This window comes from Aythya fuligula, chromosome 18, assembly GCF_009819795.1.
Source record: "Aythya fuligula isolate bAytFul2 chromosome 18, bAytFul2.pri, whole genome shotgun sequence".
Taxonomy (NCBI): domain Eukaryota; kingdom Metazoa; phylum Chordata; class Aves; order Anseriformes; family Anatidae; genus Aythya; species Aythya fuligula.
The window spans coordinates 11,934,947-11,958,851 of record NC_045576.1 but is presented as its reverse complement, the minus strand read 5'-3'; the positions used below and the strand labels follow the sequence as shown (position 1 = coordinate 11,958,851).

The 23,905-nt window shown below is 44.8% G+C and overlaps 1 protein-coding gene across 2 annotated transcripts in view; it reads left to right on the top strand.

Annotated features, from left to right (window-relative positions):
• Nucleotides 1–23,905, top strand: part of RPTOR (regulatory associated protein of MTOR complex 1) — a 135,754-nt gene that overhangs the window by 87,979 nt on the left and 23,870 nt on the right. For both annotated transcript variants that reach the window (XM_032199470.1, XM_032199469.1), the window contains exons 19-25: nt 1,307–1,447; nt 1,883–2,041; nt 8,715–8,833; nt 14,319–14,422; nt 15,655–15,838; nt 17,658–17,768; nt 23,727–23,832. In XM_032199470.1, the coding sequence (XP_032055361.1) occupies nt 1,307–1,447; nt 1,883–2,041; nt 8,715–8,833; nt 14,319–14,422; nt 15,655–15,838; nt 17,658–17,768; nt 23,727–23,832 (924 nt within the window). The remainder of the gene's footprint in view (nt 1–1,306; nt 1,448–1,882; nt 2,042–8,714; nt 8,834–14,318; nt 14,423–15,654; nt 15,839–17,657; nt 17,769–23,726; nt 23,833–23,905) is intronic.

Genomic DNA, 23,905 nt, shown 5'->3' with positions numbered 1-23,905 from the left:
AAATTATTGCTGGTGGTGAATTGTCAAACAACACCATTGCTACAAATTTGAATGGCATGGTGTGTAGCACTGTAATATATTTATTTTGGAGAAATGTGCTCTCAGCTAAAAGATGCCTAGAGTTCACTAAAAAGTTGTGGAGACTGAACACCTTACCAAATTCAAAGAGATTCTCTTCAGATCAAAACCGAAGTATGGTTGGTACACAGGCTTACCAGACTTCTCTCAAATTATATGTGAAATTTCAGCTTCATGTTGACCTAATGGGGCTAATAAGAAGCCACAGCACAGAACGACCCAGACGTATTTCTTGCTACTCTAAAGCACCAGATGAGAAGCAGTCAAGAACTTCATGTTTTGTGTCTGTGATCCTAAACTTTTGTTGTGTGTATGGCTTTATATAGGAAATGAAAAGCCCAAGTGAAGTTAATGCTGACTTCATATTTTTCTTATATTAACCTTGGAAATCATCAAAGATAATGGGGCTGTTGCAACAGAAGCTTGGAGACGAGCATGTGTTGTCTCTGCAAGGAGTAGTTTAATCTCCACATTGTCTGAATAAATTAAACGTATTAGAAAATGAGCTTCTTCACATTTATCTTTTTTTGCTGCAGGAAATAATCATTATTTATAGTTTATATAGTGCTTTTTCTTATCCAGAATGATCCCAAAGTACTTTATAAGTAGGATGCACTGGAAGCATTGCCTCAGTACCATAATGCAGCCACCTCCGCATTGAAATGAAGTAGCTGTTCTGAAGTCATGGTACTGTGTGTGTATTCAGGAATGAAAATGAAAAAGTTTGGGAAATTTTAATTATCCAGGTCACGGATGAAATACAGGTTGAAACCAGGTCTGAAATTTGGTCAGGAAAACAGGATTTTCATAACCCTTTATAATGAAAACATTTTCCGGAGTTTTAATGAGCAGAAGCAAGCAAATGCCATCTCCTAAATGGCGCCTGCTGTAGCAGCCTGTCCTAGCACAGTATCTGGGCAGTGGCCCAGCACCGACCTGGAGAGAAGAGTCGTCGTATCTCTCTGGGTAGTCTGTAGGCACTGGCAAGGCTTAGCTCACCTGGTTTTATTGGATGTAACAAAGTCACAGCCTAAACAATAGAGAAACATGGTCCTTACTGATTATGTTCAGGGAGGAGCCTGTCATACCTCGTTCTGTTTTAACATAATAGGCAATGGCTGAGTTCTGTTTGTACTGGTAATATTTGAGCGATTTATTTGCTGGGAATCTGCCAACAGTCTATGGTCTCTCTGGTTGCATTTGTAATTGATAAATTTTGCATCCGCAGAGGGTGGGAGTTTGACCCCGGTGCGAGATGGTCCATGTACACCGAGGCTGCGGTCTGTCAGCTCTTACGGAAACATCCGAGCAGTTACCACAGCCAGGAACCTGAACAAGTCCTTGCAGAACCTCAGCCTGAATGAAGAATGTAAGAGAGATTTGAAAATTCTGTCATTTTCCTATACCACTTCTTTTTTCACCCCCATGTGCTACCGTGCAAGCTACCATGTGCAAACCAATATGAACTGAAACTAACATTTTTGCCCAAATTATCTAGCTGACAGCTCCAAGGGGTTAGATGAGGAGCACTCTCCTATTTCAATTTTTTTTTACTTTTTTTGAAGTGTCTGGTGACTAAAAAGGTGTCTTCCGACTTCCTGACATATGTGGATTTTTAACTGAATCATTTATGACCCCTTGGTGCTTACTCTGTATTTAAACATTCAGTTTTTAAAAGGGGACTTTGTGGATTTGCCTACACTTTCACAGAGGGTTGTAGAATTCGCAAATGCTGTTATGCCTGGGTAAAAATTGTTCTCTCCCCAGTTCCTGTTTAAGCATCTGTCCTTTTTTCTTTTGGCAGCGGGAAGTTCTGTTGCATTTTCTCCTGGGAATCTCAGCACCAGCAGCAGTGCTAGCAGCACCTTGGGCAGCCCTGAAAATGAAGAGTATATCCTGTCGTTTGAGACTATTGACAAGATGAGACGAGTCAGCTCTTACTCTTCTCTGAATTCACTGATAGGTGAGTAAGGCTCTCTCATCCTTTGTTCGGTGTCACCTTTCTTTACATGTTTGCACCAGCTTTTGTGGAAGGTTTGGATCTTAGCTCCTCCTAGACCTCCAGCAAGACTTCTCATATCAGTAGAAATGCTACTCGTGTGTCTGGGTAAGCTATATGCAGAGAAGAGTCCCTGCTGCTCAGATGGCACTGGAAGTGAGAGCTGTTGGCTTCAGCTGTGTGCTTCACCATGACAGGCAGCAATCCTGTTAGGAATTTGAGCACAAAAATGTAGCACATACAGGAATTTTACATCCATTGCAATTTAGTTGGATAATCAAAACAAGCACTCCCCATCCCATGGATGTAGCAGCTGGGCTCTCTGGCAGTAACCCCTTCCCCTGGTTATTTTTCATGTAGGTCGTATTTCTGTACAGCACAGCCATTTTATTGTGTTATTCGTACAAGGAAACCTTACCTAGTTAATTACCATGTGCGTTTATATGTAAATTGATAAAATAGGACTTAATAGAGAAGAAACCTCAGACTGAGTCTCATAACCAGAGACTAATTATTTCACAGAAATTTCCTATTGTGCAAAAAGTTCCATGGCTGATCCCACTGCCTCCAGGCCCTGTCCATTATTCCCTCCTGGATAGGTAGCTCTAACATCAGTAATGGCACTGAACTTTTTAATACTACTCAACAGTCCTTTTTCCCTGGGACATCTGACTCTTTGGGTAATGTACAGACCTCTGCAGAGTGAAGTATTATAGCACAGAAGGAAGGGAGATTTTGGTTGCATTTATGCAGTGCACAGCTGAATTGCATGTAATGCTTCATTTGCACTTCTATAGAACAAAGCTGGTGTGTTTATATTGAAATAGTTCAGTGTTTTTTGTTTGCTTGTTTGTTTTTAGTAACTTTCCCAATCCTGTCTGCTTGCTACAATAGCAGTGCTTTTAACTAGCTGCAGGCTGCCATTTTCCAAACAGCCTAAACCATTTTGGGATGGTAACAGACAACATGCAGAAGGGGGTTAGCTTTTGGAAGAGTCTTCTTCCAGGGAGAAGAGGAGGTGGCATGTAGCAGAGAAACAAATGTTGAGGGAAGTCTGTATCTTTTCGGTCTATCAATGTGCCTTGATCAATTAATTTCCTTTTGATTATAGGCAATGAAATTGGATCTTCTAAAGCACGACTGGAATGTTAGGAAATTTCTCTTTGTCTTAAGCTAGAGCTTGAGTTTTTCTCCTTTCCACTGGTGCAAACTGGTATCTGCTTGATGGCTTGTGCAAGACTCACAAGAGCTTTCAGCACGTTTAAAAAAGAATCTAAAGATGAGCTAGAGGTGAGCGAGGGAAACTTAGGAAAACAAAAAGAGCAGTTCTCCAAAGCCTCCCTCATTCCTATTCAATCGGAAGAGCTCATATCCAGCTGGAAACAGCAGAGCTTATAGAAGTGTTTAAAATTCATAACTCACAGAGAATCCCATTACTTTCAGCATTTGCTTGCTGAAAGCTGGGCTTTTTTCATTTCTACCGAAGAATCACCATCCTTCAGCCTGTTCTCCCCTGGTCCCCAAGGAAAGAGTTTTCAAAATACCATCAGCTCCAGCCACCCTCGGTAGCGCTGTGGCTGCTGTGCAGCTCGCCTGGGCTCACATTAACCCTGTTGTGGGTAATTTTTACTTGCAAGTAGCAGCTGCAGCTGGCCTGTAGCCTTCCAAAAATGCCCTTCTGCCTTGTGGGTGAAGTCCTTTCTTCAAGTTTTAGCATGCAATAAATACTGCTATACTGCTAGCAAGAATGGGGTAACTGAGAGCGGGGTCACCTAGATGATAGACCTGCCTTGACTGTAGAAATATTTTGCTCTACTCTGTCTTCTGGGAGAATTAATGGTGATATGGCTGTGAGGTAATGACCATGCCAAGTACTTGAGACAGGAAGAGCAGTAAAAGGGGTGCATTGGGCACAAGTCGAATCAAACCAAAGCAGAAATCTAGTCTGTAATAACACAAGGAGAAATTAGAGACCACAGTTTAATTCTGTGTTCCGTATTCAACATTCTCTAAGTTGATTCACAGATGCTCAGGGCTTTCTTCCCCTCCTGTGATTTTAGGAAGATGGTTCTAGAAGGGTTATTCTGGATCAATCTCTCTGGCTGATTGATATGGCGATGTACTTTTTCCCATAACCTGAGGAAAACCTCTGCACTCTCTCTTCTGCCACTTTATAAACAACTTCCTAGCTAAGCAGCAAAATGCCGCCTTGTATGCCCCCAGAAAATGCAGCATGTACTTTTAGTCTAGGTGTGCTGTTTTCTGGCAGACTGTTCCTTGGCCAAGCAATCCTGAGTAACCAGCAGAGATTTATCTCTGGCCCACGTGTCTCTCAGCTAGCAATGGCCAGTTTTTGAGTAGTCAACAAAAACATCAGTTTGGATTGGGAAATAAGCCTTGCTTCTTTTTCCATAAAACAAGTCATTTATCTTTGCCTCCTGAAATTTAAGTTTCATTTAGTTTTAGGATAGGAAAAGAAAAGGAATTAAGATGAGGGTTTTGCGTACCTTGAGGCTGATTATTCATATCTAAATTGCATGATTAAAGTCTTTGTCCTATGGAGACCATCACTGGAAAGATTATATTAAGGAATGATCAAAGGAGGAGGAAAAAAAGGATCTTGGAGCAATGAAACGCTGGGGAGTAATTCTCTTTTCCAGCAGAAGAAGGTGGGGATAGAAAATGTTTGCCGTGGGGAGAAAAATGTCAGGGTGTGGCAGCAGGCATCAGAGCAGCAGGGTTGGCTTTTTGTCCTTGGTTTTCCTTCTCCCCTGATGTGCCACTGTTCGCCCTGGCCTCTCTGACATCCTTTGTGGAAAAGGTAAGGAGACGTGGCGTGGGCTTTCCTGTTTGCTGGGACAGCCCTGGTCCCGGAGAAGTTCCTGCCCTCTACTTGATGGGCTGCTCCTGGTTTCTGTTAAATCATTTAAAAACTCATGGTTTGCCATTTGAGTTATCACCAGGGGTGGCAAGGTGAGACACATGAAATGGTTTTTGCCAGCACTGTGGATGCGCAGCTCATGTCAGCTACGGCTTGGCAAACAAAGGCATTACATCCCTCCCACCCCATGTCATTCCTGCTCTCACTTCAGCCTTCCTCAGGGCCCTGACTTCTCAGGAGATGCTTATTATTCACTGGGAGCAGCTCATAGAAAACCAAACTTCATCGTAGCAAGGGGTAGCGAGGGAACGGCTGGTCTCGGGTTGGCTGCAATGCTCGGGAACGCTTTTGCATGGCCCCGTGCAAAGAGACCAGCCTGCAGACTGTCAAGTCTGTGCAAGAAATATTAATTTGCCGTTCCTCCAGGGAACGAGCTGCTCTTCACATTGTCAAAGTAGAGTTCAGAGAGCCATCAGAATTTCAGATGTTTTCTTCATCTGAGTAGCTCTCGCAGGACCTTCTGTGTGGCTCATGGGAAGAGGAGCGGCTTGCGGGATACAGATTTACAAACCGGGTGGGATTAGCACCGATGGGAAGCAGGTAGCCGAGTCCTCGGGTACTGTTCAGTGTGAAATACTTCAGCTCTATGTTTTCATTGCGTGCCAGTCCCAAACTTGCTTTTCCCTGCAGGCAGAACGCGCAGAAAGCAGAGCTGTCTGCGGTCCAAGGCGCGCAGCAGCGCCGGTTCAGCTATTGGTCAGTTTTTGCTGCTGTGCTGGGTGGGGAGCGGACTGCATCTGCTCCGGGAGATCAAGGCTTAAAATCACTGCAGTGATTTTTAAAGGGGATTAGAAAGAGGTCCTGTCAAAACAGAAAGAGTAAATAAAAAACATTAGCATTCGTTTTTGCATCCCGCGTGGTTCTGGTCTTCGTGTACTCGGTGACCAGCATGCACGACCTCAGCCGGGTCCCTTCCTCGGGGCCACGGCGTGATGCTGCCTGTTAAATTGGACTAGGCGTTATGCATATGCAAACAAAATCAAAGTCATCAGCGAAGAAATGCAATTTACTTTTTGACATTCTTCGCTGAGAGAAATCATTTTGTAAATCTATACTGCAAGGTCCATTTAACTGCCTTTGAATCAGTCTGACTAATTACGGAGCTGTCTGCTTAAATTAACACCCCGTCCCCCTTGCTCGGCTCTTTGTTTGCATCTCCTGGCTATTTTTTTCATTTCAGTCCATTCTATGAAATCAAGCTGCTGTTCCTCCTGCCGCCTCTGCTGCCTTCCATTATCCCACTGACTCCGGTGCTCAAGTTTTTACAAGGGGCTGTGTCAGATGTGTCACCCGATTGAATCAGGGTAATGAACAGCCCGAACGTGGGGGGGGGTGCAGCAGAAGAAAGGAGCAGTCCTCCGAGCTCCAGCTCTGAGCCTTTGTAGAAATTCCCTCTGTTCTTTTCAAAGGCTGCTGAGCGAGTGAGGGATTGCATTGGCGCAGTTCTGTTTTAAATTTGTTTTTCATGACGCTTAGATGTATAAAAAATGTCACTGTGTTTTTTTTTTTTTCTTCGTGGCTGCGTCATGAGTGAGCTGGTTATCAGAAAAACTGGAAAAAAAACTGATGGGTACCTTCTCGCTCCCCCTTTCTCCCCCTCTCCTCTTACTGTCTTTGAAAGGCTTTAAAAGAAATCAGACCACTCAGATTCCCATCGGTCCTTATGTAACCGCTAGCACTGGACCAAAAGTAGGAGGCAGAGCACTGAACAGACCTCAGATGGCTTTACCTGGCTACCGCTTCAGTGGCTGGGACTGTTTTTTTGCTGCTGTAGCTCGTAGCACAGCGTGTCTCCTGCTGTTTCACCTTCCCCCATCCCCTTTTCTTTTCCTTGTAGTAGTAGCTTCCAGGAGGAATGTGGCAATTGCAGAAGTGAAACCCAAATGGTCAGAAGCCCAGAAAGGACAGACAAGTGTTACATCACCATCCTTTAAGTCTGGGAGTCCTGACCCTCTTCTGAGCAGAGACTTACTTTATTGTGTGTTGACATTTTCAAACATGGATAAAGAAATTCAGAAAAAGATGATGACTTTGGCCAGCTGTGACCAAGGGCAAAGCCTGAGGTTGGATCAGCACCATTCTAAGTCAGCTCTGTTAGCCCCCCCTTCACCCCCCACTGTATTCACATGTTCCTCAATGTAATACACTGTGAGCTCTGTCCCCTGCTAGCATAAACCACGTATGACAGATCAGTGCCCTTTGACTCTGCTGCATCTGGACAGTTGGTATTGCTTTCTGGGGTCATCAACATCATTTTTCCTGGGCAGATTTAACGTTGTCAAGCCCCATGTCTTACCTGCACAGGAAAGGTTAGGATTAGCTGTAGGAGTCTGTTGTATAGGTAACCCCCAGCAAATGGACAGCACTGGGGGGTACTGCCATAAATACTTCTCTGTGAGATTTCTGCATAAAACTCTGTAAGTAGGTGCCCCCTTGGAAAATTCTTTGGATGTCAGCTGAGCACGAGAACCTTTGCCTTGCAGGCCAAATGAAGGGATGGAGTTAATTACTTCCTTTGCATTTTGCAGGATGCTTTGTCACGTGTTGGGGATTTTTTTCTGACAGAAGAAAGATTGAATTGTCTAATGCAGATAGCCACATGGAAGTACAGCATGCGAACGGCTGAAGTTTGTAACTGCGCACCACTTGCATTCTTCAGCCAAAAATCCAAACTGAATTGTTTCTATTTAATGTTGGTTTCAGTAACAGGTGTAGCAGCTATGCAAGGTGCTTGTTGAACAAGGGCCCTTTCTTTGTAACTTAACGTTTTATATTTAGATGCCTACAGAAACATGAAAGGAAATGCAGTAACAGCTTGATCTGTCATTTACCATTGATTGTGACTCATCTGAAATCCCTATTTTAGTTCCCTTTTTGTTAGTGCAACCACTTTAATATTGTCCAAATGGCTCAACTCCCAAAAGACAGCGTTGCAACTATTAAACGTTGTAAGGGTTAGAAGAAAGAATAACAAATTAAAGATTCACCTGAAAGCAGCAAAATGCAATATTCACAAAATTCTGTCAGTTGTTACAAAAGCTTATTAATTTGATTTGTACTTTGAATCTGTCAGGCCCTTCTGCTGAAACACCAAACTGCAGATATTCTTATTAAATAACAAATCGGTGATTGAGGAATTGGTACAAATGTTGGTGGAAGAGGCTGAGTTAGACTTGCTGCTTCTCAAAGGTGCAGTTCTTAAAGCTTCATTTTAACATTTAGTAGACTTGTAGGATACACAGAACCCTGAACAGGCAAGCTGAGTACTAATCCTTAAAACAGCAATAAAAGTAAGCATCCAAATATAAGCCAGTAACTGGTTTTTGTTTGTTTGTTTCTTTGTTTAGCATTTAGTATTTTAGCTCAGGAACTCCAAAGACACTATCTGGTCTTCCATTTGGCTTTTTCAGATTATTTGCTTCAAGAGCATAGAAAACTAGCAGTTCAAGGCCTATTTAGGTAGTATTTATTTTGCTTTCTCCCACCCTCATTCTACAAACCCTTGCAGAGTTCACAAAGAAAGACAAAAAGCCCACGGAGAGTATTTCTGAGACCTTACCTTGATGTTTTCTTAGATGTCATTGTGATGTTCAGCGTTCTAATGAATTTTCTCACATAAGATGAAAGAGTTTGAGTTGATGGATTGTCATGTGCTCTGGGGCTTTGTTTTTTGTTGTTGTTGTTTTACTATTTTAGGTGTGAGTTTCAACAGTGTTTATACCCAAATTTGGAGAGTACTCCTTCACCTAGCTGCGGACCCCTACCCTGATGTCTCCGACTTGGCTATGAAAGTTCTCAATAGTATTGCTTACAAGGTATGCCCTTCTGCGTGCGTGTGTCTCTGAGGCTTTTCTGTCAGCTCTTTTTATGGCTAGGCAAAGCATAGGTAGACTGAACTAAATAGGTCCATTGGAGGGCTCTGGTAAGTGATCCTAGTTCAGTCTGAATCTATTTCAGAAGGAACTTTTAATGTTTCAAGTGGGGGAGGGCCTGGGGTTGTTTTAGGACATAAATTAGGTACGGACCTTAGACAGTAGGTCTTGTTTAGAAGCCTACTTGTCTAGATCAGTCCCTGGGAGAAACCTTAAGTATACTTCATTAAATTATCCGTTTGCAAACTGATTTAGATTATGCAAGTGGGACTGGCCTGCAGACTGAAGCCACAACGGCTCTCCAATCCAGGTGAACTAGTACATGTGAGTCAGCATGCAGACACCCCTGCCACTACTCACCTCTTCAACCCAGGCCTACTCCGCCTAAACCACCATCCTCATCACATTTCATCCTCCAAGGATGACAAGATGTCCCTGGAGGCTGCCATCACTGCTGATTCAGAATTGCCAGCTTGGGGAGCTGTAGCAGCACCCTCACTTTCCACCTGAAACGAGGCACCAGGCCACCCCAGAACATCTTCTCACCAACTGCCTTCCCCTTGTCCGCCCCAGTCGATGGTGTCAGAAAGCTATCTGAACGCAGTCCTTCCCACGTGCTTCGATTCCACCTTCCTAGTTGCTCTAGCATCAATACCATGAGCCATTCCAATGCAAGATGACGTCTCTTACTGATGATTTCTAATGAATAATCCTAAATCTTCAGACTTAAGCTTCTAAGCTAAAGTTGCAGTAAGAGATGCCAGCATTGTGCACTGCCATTTTAATGCGTTAGAGACTTCTTGCTTTGAAATCTGGTTTTATTCTGGAGAAAATAGTTACTTATTTAAACTCTTCCATTTGTTTTAATAATACATGTCAGTGAGTTGGTAAAGTCTGTGTTTTGGGATAGAGAATAATTTTGAGAGTGGGGACAATGAAGTCTGGCCTTCCCTGGTGATACAGATGTACAGCACGTTACTGTCAGGCTGGAGATTCCAAACTAAGGTGAATAAGGAAAGGAAAGTTAAAAGATTTCCATCTCTCTGTTCTAGGTGCATGAAGCTGTTTCAGCATTGTGTTTTGGAAGGCTCTTTGCAAAATAAAGTGTTAGTCTGACTATGGGTTTAAAAGGGTTATAAAGAGGAAATGGATGTGCTTTTCCTGTCTTAACTGTTTTTTCAGAACTTACTCCCTTGCTCTAGTGGAAAGAGATGCATAAATATTAATAAAAACACAGTTGTACCCTGCAGGTGTCTTCACTAGCACCACTGTAGTTCTGCTTAGCCAGCAGGAATTTTGATCACTGTGTTGTGATGTCCATAGGAATGTTATGACTGGTTTCATAGATTCTGTGTTGATCCTGACACGTCTGGACCTAAATATTTTGGTACCAAAAGGAGTCCAAAAGCTCTGGTGGACAGATATCACGCATCGCAGGCTGTGCTCCTCAGACAGCTGCTCTACAAGGCAATGGCTTCTCAAATGGTTTTGCAAAATAATAAAAGCGTTCCTGGTTATGAAGATTTTTATCTGGGGATGCTTCAGTGAACAAAATTAACTTGTTCTTATTAGCCGTATTTGCTCCTGTGTGAGCCAGGAGGTGCATAAGGAAAGCATTGAAACACGCAATTTGTCCAGCACTTTGGGCAGATGCATTCATGGGGGCTTAACCTGCACACTTGGTGGTGGTGTGCATTTGCTGTTGCAAGTATTACGTGGCTTAGGTAGCTTCTAAAATGGTTTCTTTCTGAGAAATGTTATTAACAGCCCGCCAAAATGGAAGTTAAGGCTTCAGGCCGTGGGTTACGATCTGGCCTCTGCTCATTTTGTCATGGACAAAGCTCCCGCTGTGAGCAGTGCTGCCAGGATTCACAGCCTGAAATCTGCCTGTCTCTGCTGCTGTGAGCTCAGATAGATTATAAGAGCTGTCCGTCATGTAATGCAAATTATTAGCAATTACATTTGTGTTAATTGTACACTGCAATCTTTCCTTGGTGTTAATGGAGTGTTGGTTGGACATGAATGGAGCAGCGTGAATGCTTGGCCACAGGCCCACTGCCCCTTCCAAGTAAAGCACATGCAAACAATGCGTTTCTATTTTGTTGTTTGCTTTAGTTTTGAATAGAAATTGAAGTTGATTTTCTTGAAATATACACACATAGGTTTATAGAGAGAGACATGCACAGTTTCAGCCTAGGTAAAGCACTTGGATATTTGGGGTTTCATCCTCTTGTTTTAGCTGATACAAAATTCAGGGAAAGAGAGGCTTCATTTTGGAACTTGGACATCTGAGAGTTTCTTGTATTAACAAAACACCTGCAATTTGTATGGCATTGCCTGTTGCTGGTGTTGGTTTTTTAAGCTGAAAGACCTGAACAAATTAGCCATGGGCTTATGGTTCTGAAAGGTATCAGAAGTACTCCATCTTCGTGTTTGGTTAACTAAGTATTTAGCCTCAAAATGTTGCCAAGCTCTGCGCTTTAAATCCTTATGATTTTTAAACATATTTTGAACAAGGTAGGTGTTAGTCATGCAACTCGGTTGCCCTGACGGGTGTTCAGACAACACACGGAGAGTGGCGTGGTGTGAGAGCATCAGAAATCAGCATCGACACACACCAAGACAGGGCCAGTACTGGGAGTTTGGTGACTGCCGAAGCTCAGGTTAAGTCTGAATTTGTAAAATAGGCATTTGCAAGACACTCTGTGAACTAAAAACAGAATTTTTGTTTTCAAATGAGGCAACTTCTATTCAGTGTAATGGAGCCATGAATATAGATCCTTATGTACAGGAGAGCTCCAGTGGTCTTTAAATAGGGCGATGTCTTTCTGAGCAGCTGGTGAGTAGGTTGCACAGACGTGCACGCTTCCTGGATTGGAAATGTGCAGTTTTATTTCATGGGCTCATTAGACATTGCTGGTTCTCATACAGATTGCTGCTGTGTTGTGATTTATATTTATGGTGCAGATTGCAAGGGTACAACTCTCCTTCCCAGCCTGATCTTTCAAAAAATCAAAACGTGGTTTTTGTCTGTACCAAAGCAAACAAACACAAAGGACCCAGTAAGCAATGTTGGCCTTTAAAGACTTTTTGAAATCAAAATTAATTAAGGAAAGTTTGCTTCCTCCCAGGTTGCTTCATTCAGCTGTTTTTAATGGAAGGCTTGAGGCTGAACTATCCCAGAAGTTGCTCCTCCAACAACATCACCCCTTGGTACAGGCTTTTCTGAGTACGAGCAAGCAATTCTGACGGTGTGCTCTCTCTCCCCCTGCTCCCCTCCCCCTTTTTTTCTCTTTTCTTTATCTGGAGTCAATTTGAAAAATTATGAATTACCATTTCCCTTCTTGAAAAGAGATGATTTGACTGGCAGAGGAGCAAATCCCTGGGAAATGGGGAGCTGCAGCCTCGAGCAAAATATGCTGCCATGTCACCGAACTGCAGCCCTCACACACTGCTCACTGCTTGCAGAAAAGAATATTTTTTCATTTTTTTCCCAGTAAAAAGGAAGGCTGTCTGTCACATTCGTCTCTGTCTACCCCTTCAACAAGCTGTCATTAGCTGACCTTGTCCCTCTGCTGTGAAACAAGGTGACCTGACCCTTTTCAGCTGACAGAGACCGCAAGAATCTTCAAACCGAGCCTCCTATGACTAATTAAAACTAGTTATGAATAATAATCCGTGACTAGTTGCTAAATTGCTTCAGCTTTCCTCCCGTTCTCGTTGCGTGATCTCCGGTGCCAGCCCCGTGGGGTACCAGCTGCTCACCGGAGACCCCGCGGCAGTCCTGACTCACCGAGCTGAGCGGTCTTAGGGCCCTCCTCACCCCCGTACGGCGAGGAGGAAATAACACAAAATCAGCCTGTTTTTAGGAGGAGGCTGGCTCAGGGACCAGCCTGGCTAGCCGGAGGTCGTGGCATTTGCCTTCTCAGCCTCAGCCAGCCGGTGTTTGCCGTGCCATAGGGGTGCTGTGCCGGGCCAAACAACCCACGGCCAGGAGGGCTCGAATCCTCTTGAAGCCAGGGAGGGGAAAAACTCCTTGGGTCATTAGAGGAAAGAGGTGTAGGGTGTCTCAGAAGGCCTTTTGGCCTCAGGAGGGGCAGGCAGTCTGTATCCCCAGCACACACACCTCCCGTTTAGCTCTGCAGCACTACGGGGGGCATAAAGCACGGAGGAAATGCTGCTGTTTGCACAGCATGTAAAGGCATTGACGTGTAGAGGGCCTGTTAGCTGCCTGGCTTCCCCGAGACCTCACATGCAGTTTTTTCTTCTTGTATGCTCGGTGTTTCGGCAGCTGCTAGTCTTATCTTGCCTGGATTAGCTTCAGCTGGAAGCAAGCCCCGGTGTCGGCACCTCAGAGCCTTGCTCAGCTCTTGTGCTGTGAGACGCGGATTTTCTCTGACGCTTGAAGAGATGATAAAAGTCAGCTTGCCCGTGGGATAGCTGTAATTGTCCCTCCAGGTTTTTTATGCCAGTATGGGTTTCCCTTAAGTTATTTCAATATGTAAAAAAAAAATCAGAGAAGGCAGGGTGGTGTGGAAGAGAAGGAAGGGAATCCACAGCAATGGAAGGTTTCTCCCTTGGCAGAGGGGAGGTTTGTTTGTGCAGCACGGGCAGCTCAGCCTGGAGAAATGAAAGATGGTGATGGAGCTGTCTTTTCACTCCTTTCTGCCTTCCCCTGGCTTGCATTTGAGGCCATTCCTAGGAGAAAGGACAATAAATTTGTAAGGGCTTTTGCAGAAAGAGGTCTCTTGTAGGTGGTGGGAGCGTGCCGTTTTGCAGGAGCCTGGCTGTATTCTGTAGAGCTTGGAGCAACCCAACCTTGCAAATCCCTTGCCTTCCTCCTGAGAGCAGATGGGAGCTGGTATTCCTGGAAAGGGCATCTTCTGATGGCCTCCAGAAAAGCTTGGCTCTGCTCAGGAGAGGTGGAGAGGCAATGGGAGGCAGCTTTACGTAGCTGCCAGATTTACGAGAAGAGCTCGGACCCAAACACGAGACCTGGGTCAGAACGGGTGCTGGGGCTGGCAAAATATTGTTGCGGTAAGAAATGCAGCCCTCCATTGCGAGGGAGGAGAGGAAGCCTCGTTGCTGAAGGAGAGCCCCTGGGCTCAGTGTTTGGAAGTTCTGGTCCAGATCTTGGGCTGTGGCTGATGCGAGGAAGAGGCTGATGTGTTAGTCAGTTATTTCCCCGTAAGCAACAGAAGGAGACTTTCTGGTAAGTGTTGTCAGACTAAAAGAGTAGGAAAATCATCTTATGAGTTGGGAACTGTGCAGTGGCTTTTCATATGCATTTTTAAACACCCACAGACACTGACAGAGAGCTTAACTTCATTTAACCCCAGGTGTGCAATTGTATTGCATAATAAATAACTGCAGTTGGTATTTCGTAGCCCTGGCTGTTCACAACCCTGTTGTGTTTTTTTTCCTCTAGGCAACGGTAAATGCTCGCCCCCAGCGCATCCTCGACACCTCCTCGCTGACGCAGTCTGCCCCTGCCAGCCCCACCAACAAGGGCATGCACATCCACCAAGTGGGGTAAGCTCAAGCACCGCTTTCGAGGGCTTTTGCCACAGTGGGGTTAGGTGCTCCCTGGCCCCGCTTGAGCAGCCGTCCCCATTAGCTGCACCAGAGAGATTAAATTTGCAAAGGTCTCGGTAGCTTCTTGTTTTAGTGCTGGTGAGATGTTCAGAAACACAGGCTCTAGGGAAAGGTGGGGTGTCTCTTCCTGTTATTCTTCTTAGGACAAAGAGCAACAAGCCACACTAATTGGCTAAAGATGAATTGAAAGGAAAATTTAAATGTTGCTGATTTTACTGACACACTCTGGCCTGACCTGCGAGGTATCCAAATTTCCCGTTGAAGTCTGATCTGTTTCTGCATGTTCAGCTGATAAAAGCCAGGGTTATCTGATGATCAGTGAGTGATGCCTAAAATCCAGTGCGATAATGGTACGAGCAATGCTAGGGTTTGAAAATCTGATTGCTTCCCAAAACGTGCTGTCTGAGAGAAAACACCTGGCTTAGGATCTAGCAGCTTCACAATCGGCATGTACCAGGAAGGTTCACGGTTGTAAAGGAGAGCCCAGAACTGCACGGTGATGTTTTTAATGTCTTCTGATAGTATTATGCAACCGTGCAATAACAGAAATCTTATTTTACATGTAAATTAAAATACTTTCCCCTGGGCTGACAGGGCTCCCAATCAGCACACTGAAATAAAATCGCTCATCAGCGTGCCTTGGGTCGCACACCGTCACGCGTGGCTGCGAGCCTCTTGGATCTACAGGTTCCCAGAATTTTGACTTTCTCAGCCTGAATCTGGAGTTGGCTCGGTCAAGATTCACTCTTGGGGGTTATATGTGTTTTGGAGGCGGGGGGGAAGGATTGTGTTTGGTTGGTTTTGTTTTTCTTTTGTAGAGGAAACACAGCAGGGAAGTATAAATCGTGTAATAAAGAAACAAAGCAAAAAAGTAGCCTAATTCACATGCAAGAGTAAAGGCAGTGAAGCAGGTAACGGTAATGTAGCTGGTGTTATCCTCTGCCCTCCATGTTCGGTGGGTCAGCATTGTTTCTCCTGCGAGAGACCATTGATTTGCCTTCTGCTTGTGGAAAAGCAGGTTGATTCTCAAGGGTGAGAAACATGTCAGGGTTGCAGTTTGCTGAGACGTGCCAGGTTTCAGGAGGATACCTATCAGAGAGGTTCTGAAAATGAGGGCAAGTCTCACGTCCACTGCTATCTAAATCCTTTTACTCTTTTTCCATTTGTAGAGGGTCACCTCCAACCACTAGTACAAGCAGCTCCAGCTTGACAAATGATGTGACAAAACAGCCGGTCAGTCGGGACATCACATCCGTAAGACCTGCCAATGTAGGCAACATGGGGGTTCAGTATACTCCCCACTCCCACCAATTCCCCAGAACAAGGAAAATGTTTGACAAAGGACCAGAACAGGTAAAGAGACTTTCCTTTCAGTTCTATTTCCTTACTCCACTGGGCTCTGTTACGCATTCTGTCCTTTGTGTTTTATTTCTGCATATCTTTTCTCCTAGCTTCTAGCTCCTTCTTACACCAGGTTAGCTTCCTCTACCCAAGAAAATAAAAATTGATTATTTTTTTCTTCAGAGTAAATTTTGTTTTATGGCTTTGATAGGGCATTACTCACTTCTGCTGCCACCGAGTAGTGTTTAATCTGAGTTGATTGTTTATTCTTTCATAAGCATTTGTCTGCCTGAGTGATAACGCACAGCCAGATCTGTGACCGTCAGATGCTTTTTCTCCAACCTCAGCAAAGCAGGAATAGAGGATGATAAAGGGGAGATTCATCTTCCTTTACCATACAGATCAACGTTCCTCTTGAGATACTGCTAGATGCCCTTGTGCCAGAATATTCCCCTTCATTACAGCAATCCTGACCCCACTCCGTGCTTTGCAGCCCCTCTTCCCTGTGCACAAGGGCCTGTGTAAGCCCAGACTAGTACTAGGAAGACCAAAGCTTATTCCAGGTCACTCTGCTGGAAGCCAGCTGATCAGCCGAGAGCTGCAGGAACCTCTGGGAGGAACTTTTTCAGCACACGTGCCAACAGGGGGGTTGCAGCCATTTCAGCATTCCAAAGACAGTCATCGGGTACTGGGCATTTTTCCACTTACAGAAGCATGAAGGACTGATGTGCTGCCAAGTAGAGCAGTCCTGTAGCGTGCACAAAGGAGTCTGAATGTCACCTTCAGATGGCTTCAGATGACTCATCTCAGACGAGTATGGTTGAGTCCAAGCACACTCGTGTGCTTGTTGCCACCACTCAAAGGCAGAGGCTGTACTTACCAGTGGGCAGTGTTCAGGATTCAGCCGTCTGACAGTAGTTGTGTGTTTACCTCTCTCTCAGAGCATTTCCAGTTTTTTTCTGGTGCTTGCTCTATGAGAGGAAACTGGAAAAGGCAGCAGATGTGCTCTGCGGTGTCCTAATGCACAAAGCCTGGTGGAGGGGGGACACTGACCCTCTGTTTCCCCTTCCTGGAACTATAGAAGGGAAAGATGCTCCCATTTGAAGTGGTGAGGGGTGTGTATTGCAATCTACAGGCCAAGTGGGCAGCACAGATTTCAAATGTTCTGACTACTGGGAAGCAAACTGTTCTTTCCTTAAACTGGCATTTTTGCCTCTCTCTAATGAGCAATCTCACAGAAGCTTCTAGAGGTGCAGAGTCAACACTTCTGTGATTACAAGAAAAAACTTAGTGAAGCCTTGGTAGGAACACCTTCAGTTCTAAGGGGTTTGGCAGCAGTAGTCAGGATCATGGGTCTGGAGAAACCTGGGTGAATGGAGTGATATTTCCATTTTCCTTTTGGATGTCTTACGCTTTTATAACAGACATTTAATGTATACATGCCCTTGATCTGAAGCTGGATCCTGTGGTGCTTCACCCTGAATCATCTTCACTGCACCACGGTTTCTCATGCCACATTCTTGGGAGATCATGAGAAAACTTGTTCCAGGACTTCATTTTTGTGATACACTAATGCTTCAGCCCTGATCTATATGGTAGCCTGATTGTGTTGTGTGCTGTGCAGATGAGGTAGTTTGTGCATTCTGAACAGTCAATGTAATTACAGTGATCTTAAAGCTATGTAGGAAATTTCATATCCTTGGCAATGTGTTTGAGCTTTTTTTTTTCTGCCCAGGGATCTGCCAAAGGCGATTGGGATATTATTGTGTATACATTTTGCCCATGTAAGTGGGATGAACGTGAGATAACATCCTGTTCTCTTTCTGACCAGACTACTGATGATGCTGATGATACCGTTGGACACAAAAGTTTCATTTCAGCCACAGTGCAGACGGGGTTTTGTGACTGGAGTGCGAAGTATTTTGCTCAGCCAGTCATGAAGGTAATCCTCTCTGTGCATGCTTTCTGAATCGTGGCCCTGCAGCTCTGGAAAGGTTGGGGTGCCGGTGTCCTTATGTCAGCTGGTGGCTTAACCTATTTCCCCTCCTTTTCTCTTCTGTCCGGGGAGGGAAAGGAATGGACTTTGGTGAGCTGCATGGCCAGCCCCTATCAGAGGTAGCAAGAAGAGGCAGTGACAGACAGGACAGCAATGTACTGCTAGGGAAAGAGCCCAGGGCTAAAACCCTGCACCTGTGGAATACTTTCAAGAACAAATGTAAAAACGAGGAGAGGTTTTGTACTTGGTCCAGATCCGCTAGTCTTGCACATTTACATTACAGAGTTGCCTCGTTTTAGATGTTATGCTTGTCTTTCTATTGAAAATGGTATTAGGTTTAAAAAAAAAAAAAAAGGAGAAAAAGAAATCACTGGGTTTTTTTGGTGGTATAAATATTGAGTCCTTTAGCTTAGAATTGAGAATATTATAGTTATTGGGAGTCTGCATGACTGTCTGAGAAAAACTTTAGAAGCATCATTATTCTTTTTAAAGTTTAAAAAGAATCCTGTTACAGCAAAGAATGAGGGTGATAATGACAAATCTCCATTGAGATCTCTTTCAAAGCGAGTGTGTTCTGATAACTCTAAGGTGGTTTTATGTGAAGTGAGAGATGCACTAAAGCCTTGTTCTAGGAAAAAAAAAAAAAACAACAACAACAATAAAACAAAACAGAGCTCTTCAGAGATGAGCAAAGATTGTCAATGACTGGAAACAGAAACTTAAATTCCCAGAATCTTTTAGCCAAAGATCAGGTTTCAGTCTTAAGTATGAAATCAAAACAAGCAGTAAATCTTGCCTTATTATAAGTAAATACAATGAAACAGACCTGCAGGTACCTTGGGATTCAAGCAGCACAAACTGTAACCAAACTTTCAGCTTAATTTTTTGGAGGTGTTGCAATTTATGTGAAAAATAGTGCACAGCCTGAATTAATGCCACTACCTGAGCAACTCAGCAGTGGAGGTTAAATATCAGTGGCTGCATATAAAATCTTCAGAATATACAAAGAAATTGTACGTTTTATGTGCTGTCTCATCTAAGAATTGCCACTGAGCCATCTGTTACTGCTCCTTCCAGCCTTTGGGTATGTAAATAGTTTGGTGATGAGGTGAGGTAATTGCCCCCAAGTTTGAGGATAGCAGAAAGCGATGACATGGCAGCCAGGTTTCTGTGTAGCTTTGATTTCTTTAGAGAAACACCAGAAGGGAAGACTAGACGGTAAAGCGATTGCCTGATACTTCCTCAGCTGCTGCTGAAATTCACTTTCTTCTGATACCATTAGCAGAAAAATTCATTAGAAAAATACATCTGGCCTGTGGGGCTCAGTCAAGCTTTCCATTAGGGTTTTCTCTCATCAAGATGAGTTTTGGTGTCTTTATTCAAGTCCAGAAAAGAGTACAAAAAAAGGAGGAGGATGCTGTTCCGTCTCTTAGTTCTTATTAAAAACATTTGTCTACTTTCTAAGGAAAAAGAGGGGTGTCTTTATTAATACGGTAAATCACGGCTGACAGCCAATCAAAATGCAGTCTCAATGCGTAGATGGGGAGCTGTGTGTGTAGATTTAGTACTTCATGTGCATAAAATTGAGAAAATTACTTTGGGGGAGGAAAGAAAGCATATGGAGCGTTCCCATCCTAATACAAACAATCCAGGGAGGGGGAATCACAGCAATGGAGACCTCGGGCTTCCCTGCTCCGCGGTGAGCCCCAGCCAGCTCCGTGCGTCACCGTGAGGATTCGGATGCCCCAGACTACATCTGCACGCCTGCCACGTGTGCAGCGATCTGTCTCTTCAGCTTTTCCTACAGCAGCAGGAGGAGCAGCATATGTGACATGAAAGGGTCTCAGTTCCTGTAAGTGTTTTTGGTTGGTAACGTTCATTGCCTTGGGTTGTGCGTTCTGAGCACAGGCTGTCCTCAGCAGCAGTGTGGTTTAGGTGAAGTTTGAGCAAAAGCAAAGCTGTGTCTTCTGATGAAGCAAGGAAGAGAATTGATTTCCCCATTACTTTTGTAAAGCAGCTTTAAGAGGCCACATAGAGTTCTTCCTGCTGAAAATCTTGCACGCTAGGCTGACTGATAGCGAAATGCGTGCAACTTGGTAATTAGAGTGGGAGGTGTGTGTGCAAGGGACAGGGAGAAGTCCCTCTGCTAGAGCTTCCTTTGTCATTTCTTGATTGCTGCTTATGTAATCAGGCAGGACTGGCCATCCAGTAACTCGGGTATTGGCTGGATTTCCATCGAGTGCTCCTTTCCTAGAATCTGTTCCTGCTGCAACAAGGAACAAACAGCCCCCCGGCTTGTGGCTGCTGTCTTTGGGGAACTTTAGGCTCATGAAAAAGGCAAAGAGTAAAGTCTACCGAGTCCTGATGGAAAAAGATGACACTGATGTTCAATTTCAGTGCTTCATTTGGAGATGCTGCCTCCCATCGTAAACAGGGAAAGACAAGACAACTATTCCTGTAATGAATAAACATAAAATGACTGTGACTGCATCTTAGTCATATTTAATTTATGAATTTAGTTTTGCTTCATAGACCTTGCTCTGAGAATGCTTTCACTGGAAAGATTGAGGGATTAATTTCCAGTGTAAATCACTGGCTGAGTTTCAAGCCATGATACCAATTTTGATTTATCGATTATCTAATCAAATAAATGGAGAAAGAAAATGCTGCATTGTAAATTCTCGGTGTGCCAGGAAAAACAAATACCTACCACAGCCCCGATTGCTACAGAAGTCGTTCCTCTTCCTAAAAGCCCGTTGTGGCAAAAGGCTGTTCTGCTAACCACAGGCGGCCCTGGACCGAGCGGCACAGGAAAGCCGTGTTGCCAGCTGTCAGGAAGCCCTGAGTCAAGGGGAGCGGGAGCCAGCATCTGTTATTTCCAGGACTGGCAGAACATGCAGGCAGGAGCTGGTAAGGAGCCTGGAAGGTGAGAATTACATAAGAAATCCTTCCTGAAAAATCCCAGCCTTCCCCTCAGCACTCTCACTGCTCTACGTCTTGGCCATCGTTCAAAGTCCTGCTGGGGAGGCGAGCCTTCCTTGCCGCAGCCACGTTAAGGGGGGGAAAGCTGCAATCTGCTGAATTTTCCCTGCTCCCCTCCCAACGCTGACCTCCGTATCGAGAGGGAGAGACAAAGCGTTAAAAACAAACAGAAACTTGGTTAGCTTTCAGATGACACTGCCTGGTGGGAGGTTTCAGAGGCGTAGTGGGGTTTGTGTCTGGGTGGGAGCTCAGAGATGTTGGGGAGGGCGGCGTGGCGCGATCCTCGTGGCCACGCTGCTTGTGCCTCCCACGTACCTTGGGGAGCTCTGCTTAGAGCAGAGCTGAGCAGCAGCCAGAGCCAGGCTGTTGTTTACTAAAATGACTTTCTAATGCCTAAATACGAGGTGGAGGGGAGGGGAGGCGAAGACATGAATAATGAGCCTAAACAGCTAGCTCCTCTGAATAATTTCTGCTTTTGCAGCCTGCAGCAGCTGGGCTGGAGGGCACTGCTCTCCGTTACACACACGTCTTGTGCTGCTTTGCCACAAGTCCCCTTGTGGCTGTTCTGTGGGGTTGTATTCTCACGGATTGTGGCACAGTCCTGACAAGACCCCGCATGGGAACGGGACAAAAGGGCTCGCATTTACCTGCCTGCTCCAACTCCTGCTCGCTGCAGTGCTGGTCTAAGGGCATGCTAAGGGCCGTCTGCTCTGCTGCTTGCAGGTGTTATGCAGGACACAGCAGGCAAGGCTTTCTGGAACAAAAAAAACAGTGCTGCCACCAAAAGCTCCTCACCAGTTCTCAGCAGCAGATGCTGTCCTAGCAAGGGGTGCGTCTGGGACCGGGCAGTGCAGCGCTTGCTGCTCTCGGAGCGTGGCCTGGCCATCCCAGCCCGTGTCTCTGCCTTTCTGCACTGCTGCTCCTGTTCCTGGGGGCCCGCAGGCCGTCTCCCTCTCATCAGAGTATTTCAGGTGTGGACGTTTGCACTGGGTGTGCTTCTCTTTGTGTCTTGCCATGTGCAGCCTACTGACACTGCAGTGCGCAGGCTCAGTGAGCCGGGAGCCGTGTGCTGGGAGATCCCATCACTGGAGGATTTGTTATTACTGAAATCAGGTGAGAAAGCCAGCTTTCAGCTCAGGCTCCTCGGAAAAGTTCTTTTTCTCCACCCAGCAGCTTCTTTAAGCTGATATTCTTTATCTGCAAGAAAATAGAAGAGCTCCTTGCTCAGGTGCACGGCTCTGTGTTTCTTAGTCCTGAGCTGGGAAAGCTGCTGAGTGCCTCTGGGAAGATTTTTCATTCTCTTCATGCCCTCCTCTTCCTCTGGCCCTTTAGGTCTGCCTTTAATTTATTCCCAGAGAAGCCAGATTTTCATTAAGGTGTAGCTGTAATCTCGCTACTCTCAAATCTCCTTTGATGTATTTTATCTTAGGTTTGTTTATTGCTTTACATTATTGGTCATCTGTCATCGCCTTTCTAATAAATCTCGTATTCTTGAAAAACTGAAATAGCAGTACCTTTTTTTTTTTTTTTTTTAGCAGGTACGGTAGGCTTCTTATTTTAAAGAGGCAGCGATTCAGCTCAGTAATAGTTGTTTTCTAGAGCACGGTACATTTTGAAGATAGTGTGTATAATAGTGGCAGATGGTGTAAGTGCTTTCCTGTTCAGGAAAAAAGTGCGTGTGTGTGGGGAAGAGGGAAGGAGCAAAAGACTTGGTCTTTTATGTCTTTTCTCCAAGACTTACTCCTTTTGGAACAGATGTAGCTTCCTTTATCAAAGGAAGCTAGCTCATCTTCTTAATTGATCCAAGGATGTTTCTAGAGCAGTAACGTTACTAGTCCTAGATATTTTTTAAGCATTAAAAAAAAAAAAAAGACTTACTATATCTCCTGCAGTGGTTTTGGGGATGAAATCATGTGAGTTTATTCCTTTTGATCCTGTGCTTTGGCTGAGGACACAAGAACCCATGATCTCGGTGCAGCATCTTGACTTACCTTGCCTGCCAAGGCCCTGGCAGGAGCTGCCGGTGGTGCCGCTGCCTGCAGAATGCAGCCCCAGCTCTTCTGGCTCGAGGACAGATTTTGCAGGAAAGCCGTGGTAGCAGGCAGAAGCCTGGAGCTATGGAGTGTGAATAAATATAATAAAATAGGTCAGAATGGTTGTATACTGCTCAGGGCCTCTATCCAATTTCAGGTGGAAGAGTGTGTGTAATCAAGCCCAGATCACACAGAGGAATCATTTTCTTGCAAACAATTCTGGTATGGGAAACTGAAACAGTTGTCGTTACTAGTAAATGTGATGTTTGTAACTTGAGCATCTCAGGGATTCAACAGTAAAGCAATTCAGGTTTTGGCCTGCAGCAGTCTATTAGTAAGGACAGATTTTAAGATGTGTTCTTAGCTCTCTGCCTGTATCAAAGCCGTGTGCCCTCTTTCATCTCAGGGTTGCTGTGTGATGCTTTCAGCTGAAAAGTTTTATGCAGAGTAATCTGTATTGCACTGAAATTAGACTTACAGCTCCTTCCCTCCCCAAGCAGTGTAATGACTGTGCAGCAGGAGGGGGTTCCTCGCCAACCCACCCTGCGTGCTACGGTGGCAGATGAATGATTTGAATGCGCGTAGCTTTTTAGAAACTCCCTGTCACTCACTGCGGAGAAATGCCTGTGGCTCAACAACAAAGCAAAATATAGGGCAGCAAAAGGAAGGGGGAAGATTTTACAGACGATGGGAAGGTTTAGATCAGAAAGATGCTTAAGTATTTAAAAGCGTAAGATCCCATGAGCTCCTCCACTTACTGCCTGGAGATGCTAAAAATATTTTTTTTTTTTGGTCTGACATGCATGCATATGAACCGTTATCAAGAGTAATACGTGGAGTTTTGATTTACTGTTGTTTTGTTTTGTTGAACGTATTGATATACTGAAAGATCCCAGAAGAACATGACTTGGAGAGCCAGATCCGCAAGGAGAGGGAGTGGCGGTTTCTGCGCAACGCTCGGGTCAGGAAGCAAGCCCAGAAGATCATCCAGAAGGGTGAGCTTCCCTCTTTCCCATGCTCCTGGGGCTCCTAGCACAATTCCCATTAATAATGCCTTTACAAGGCAAT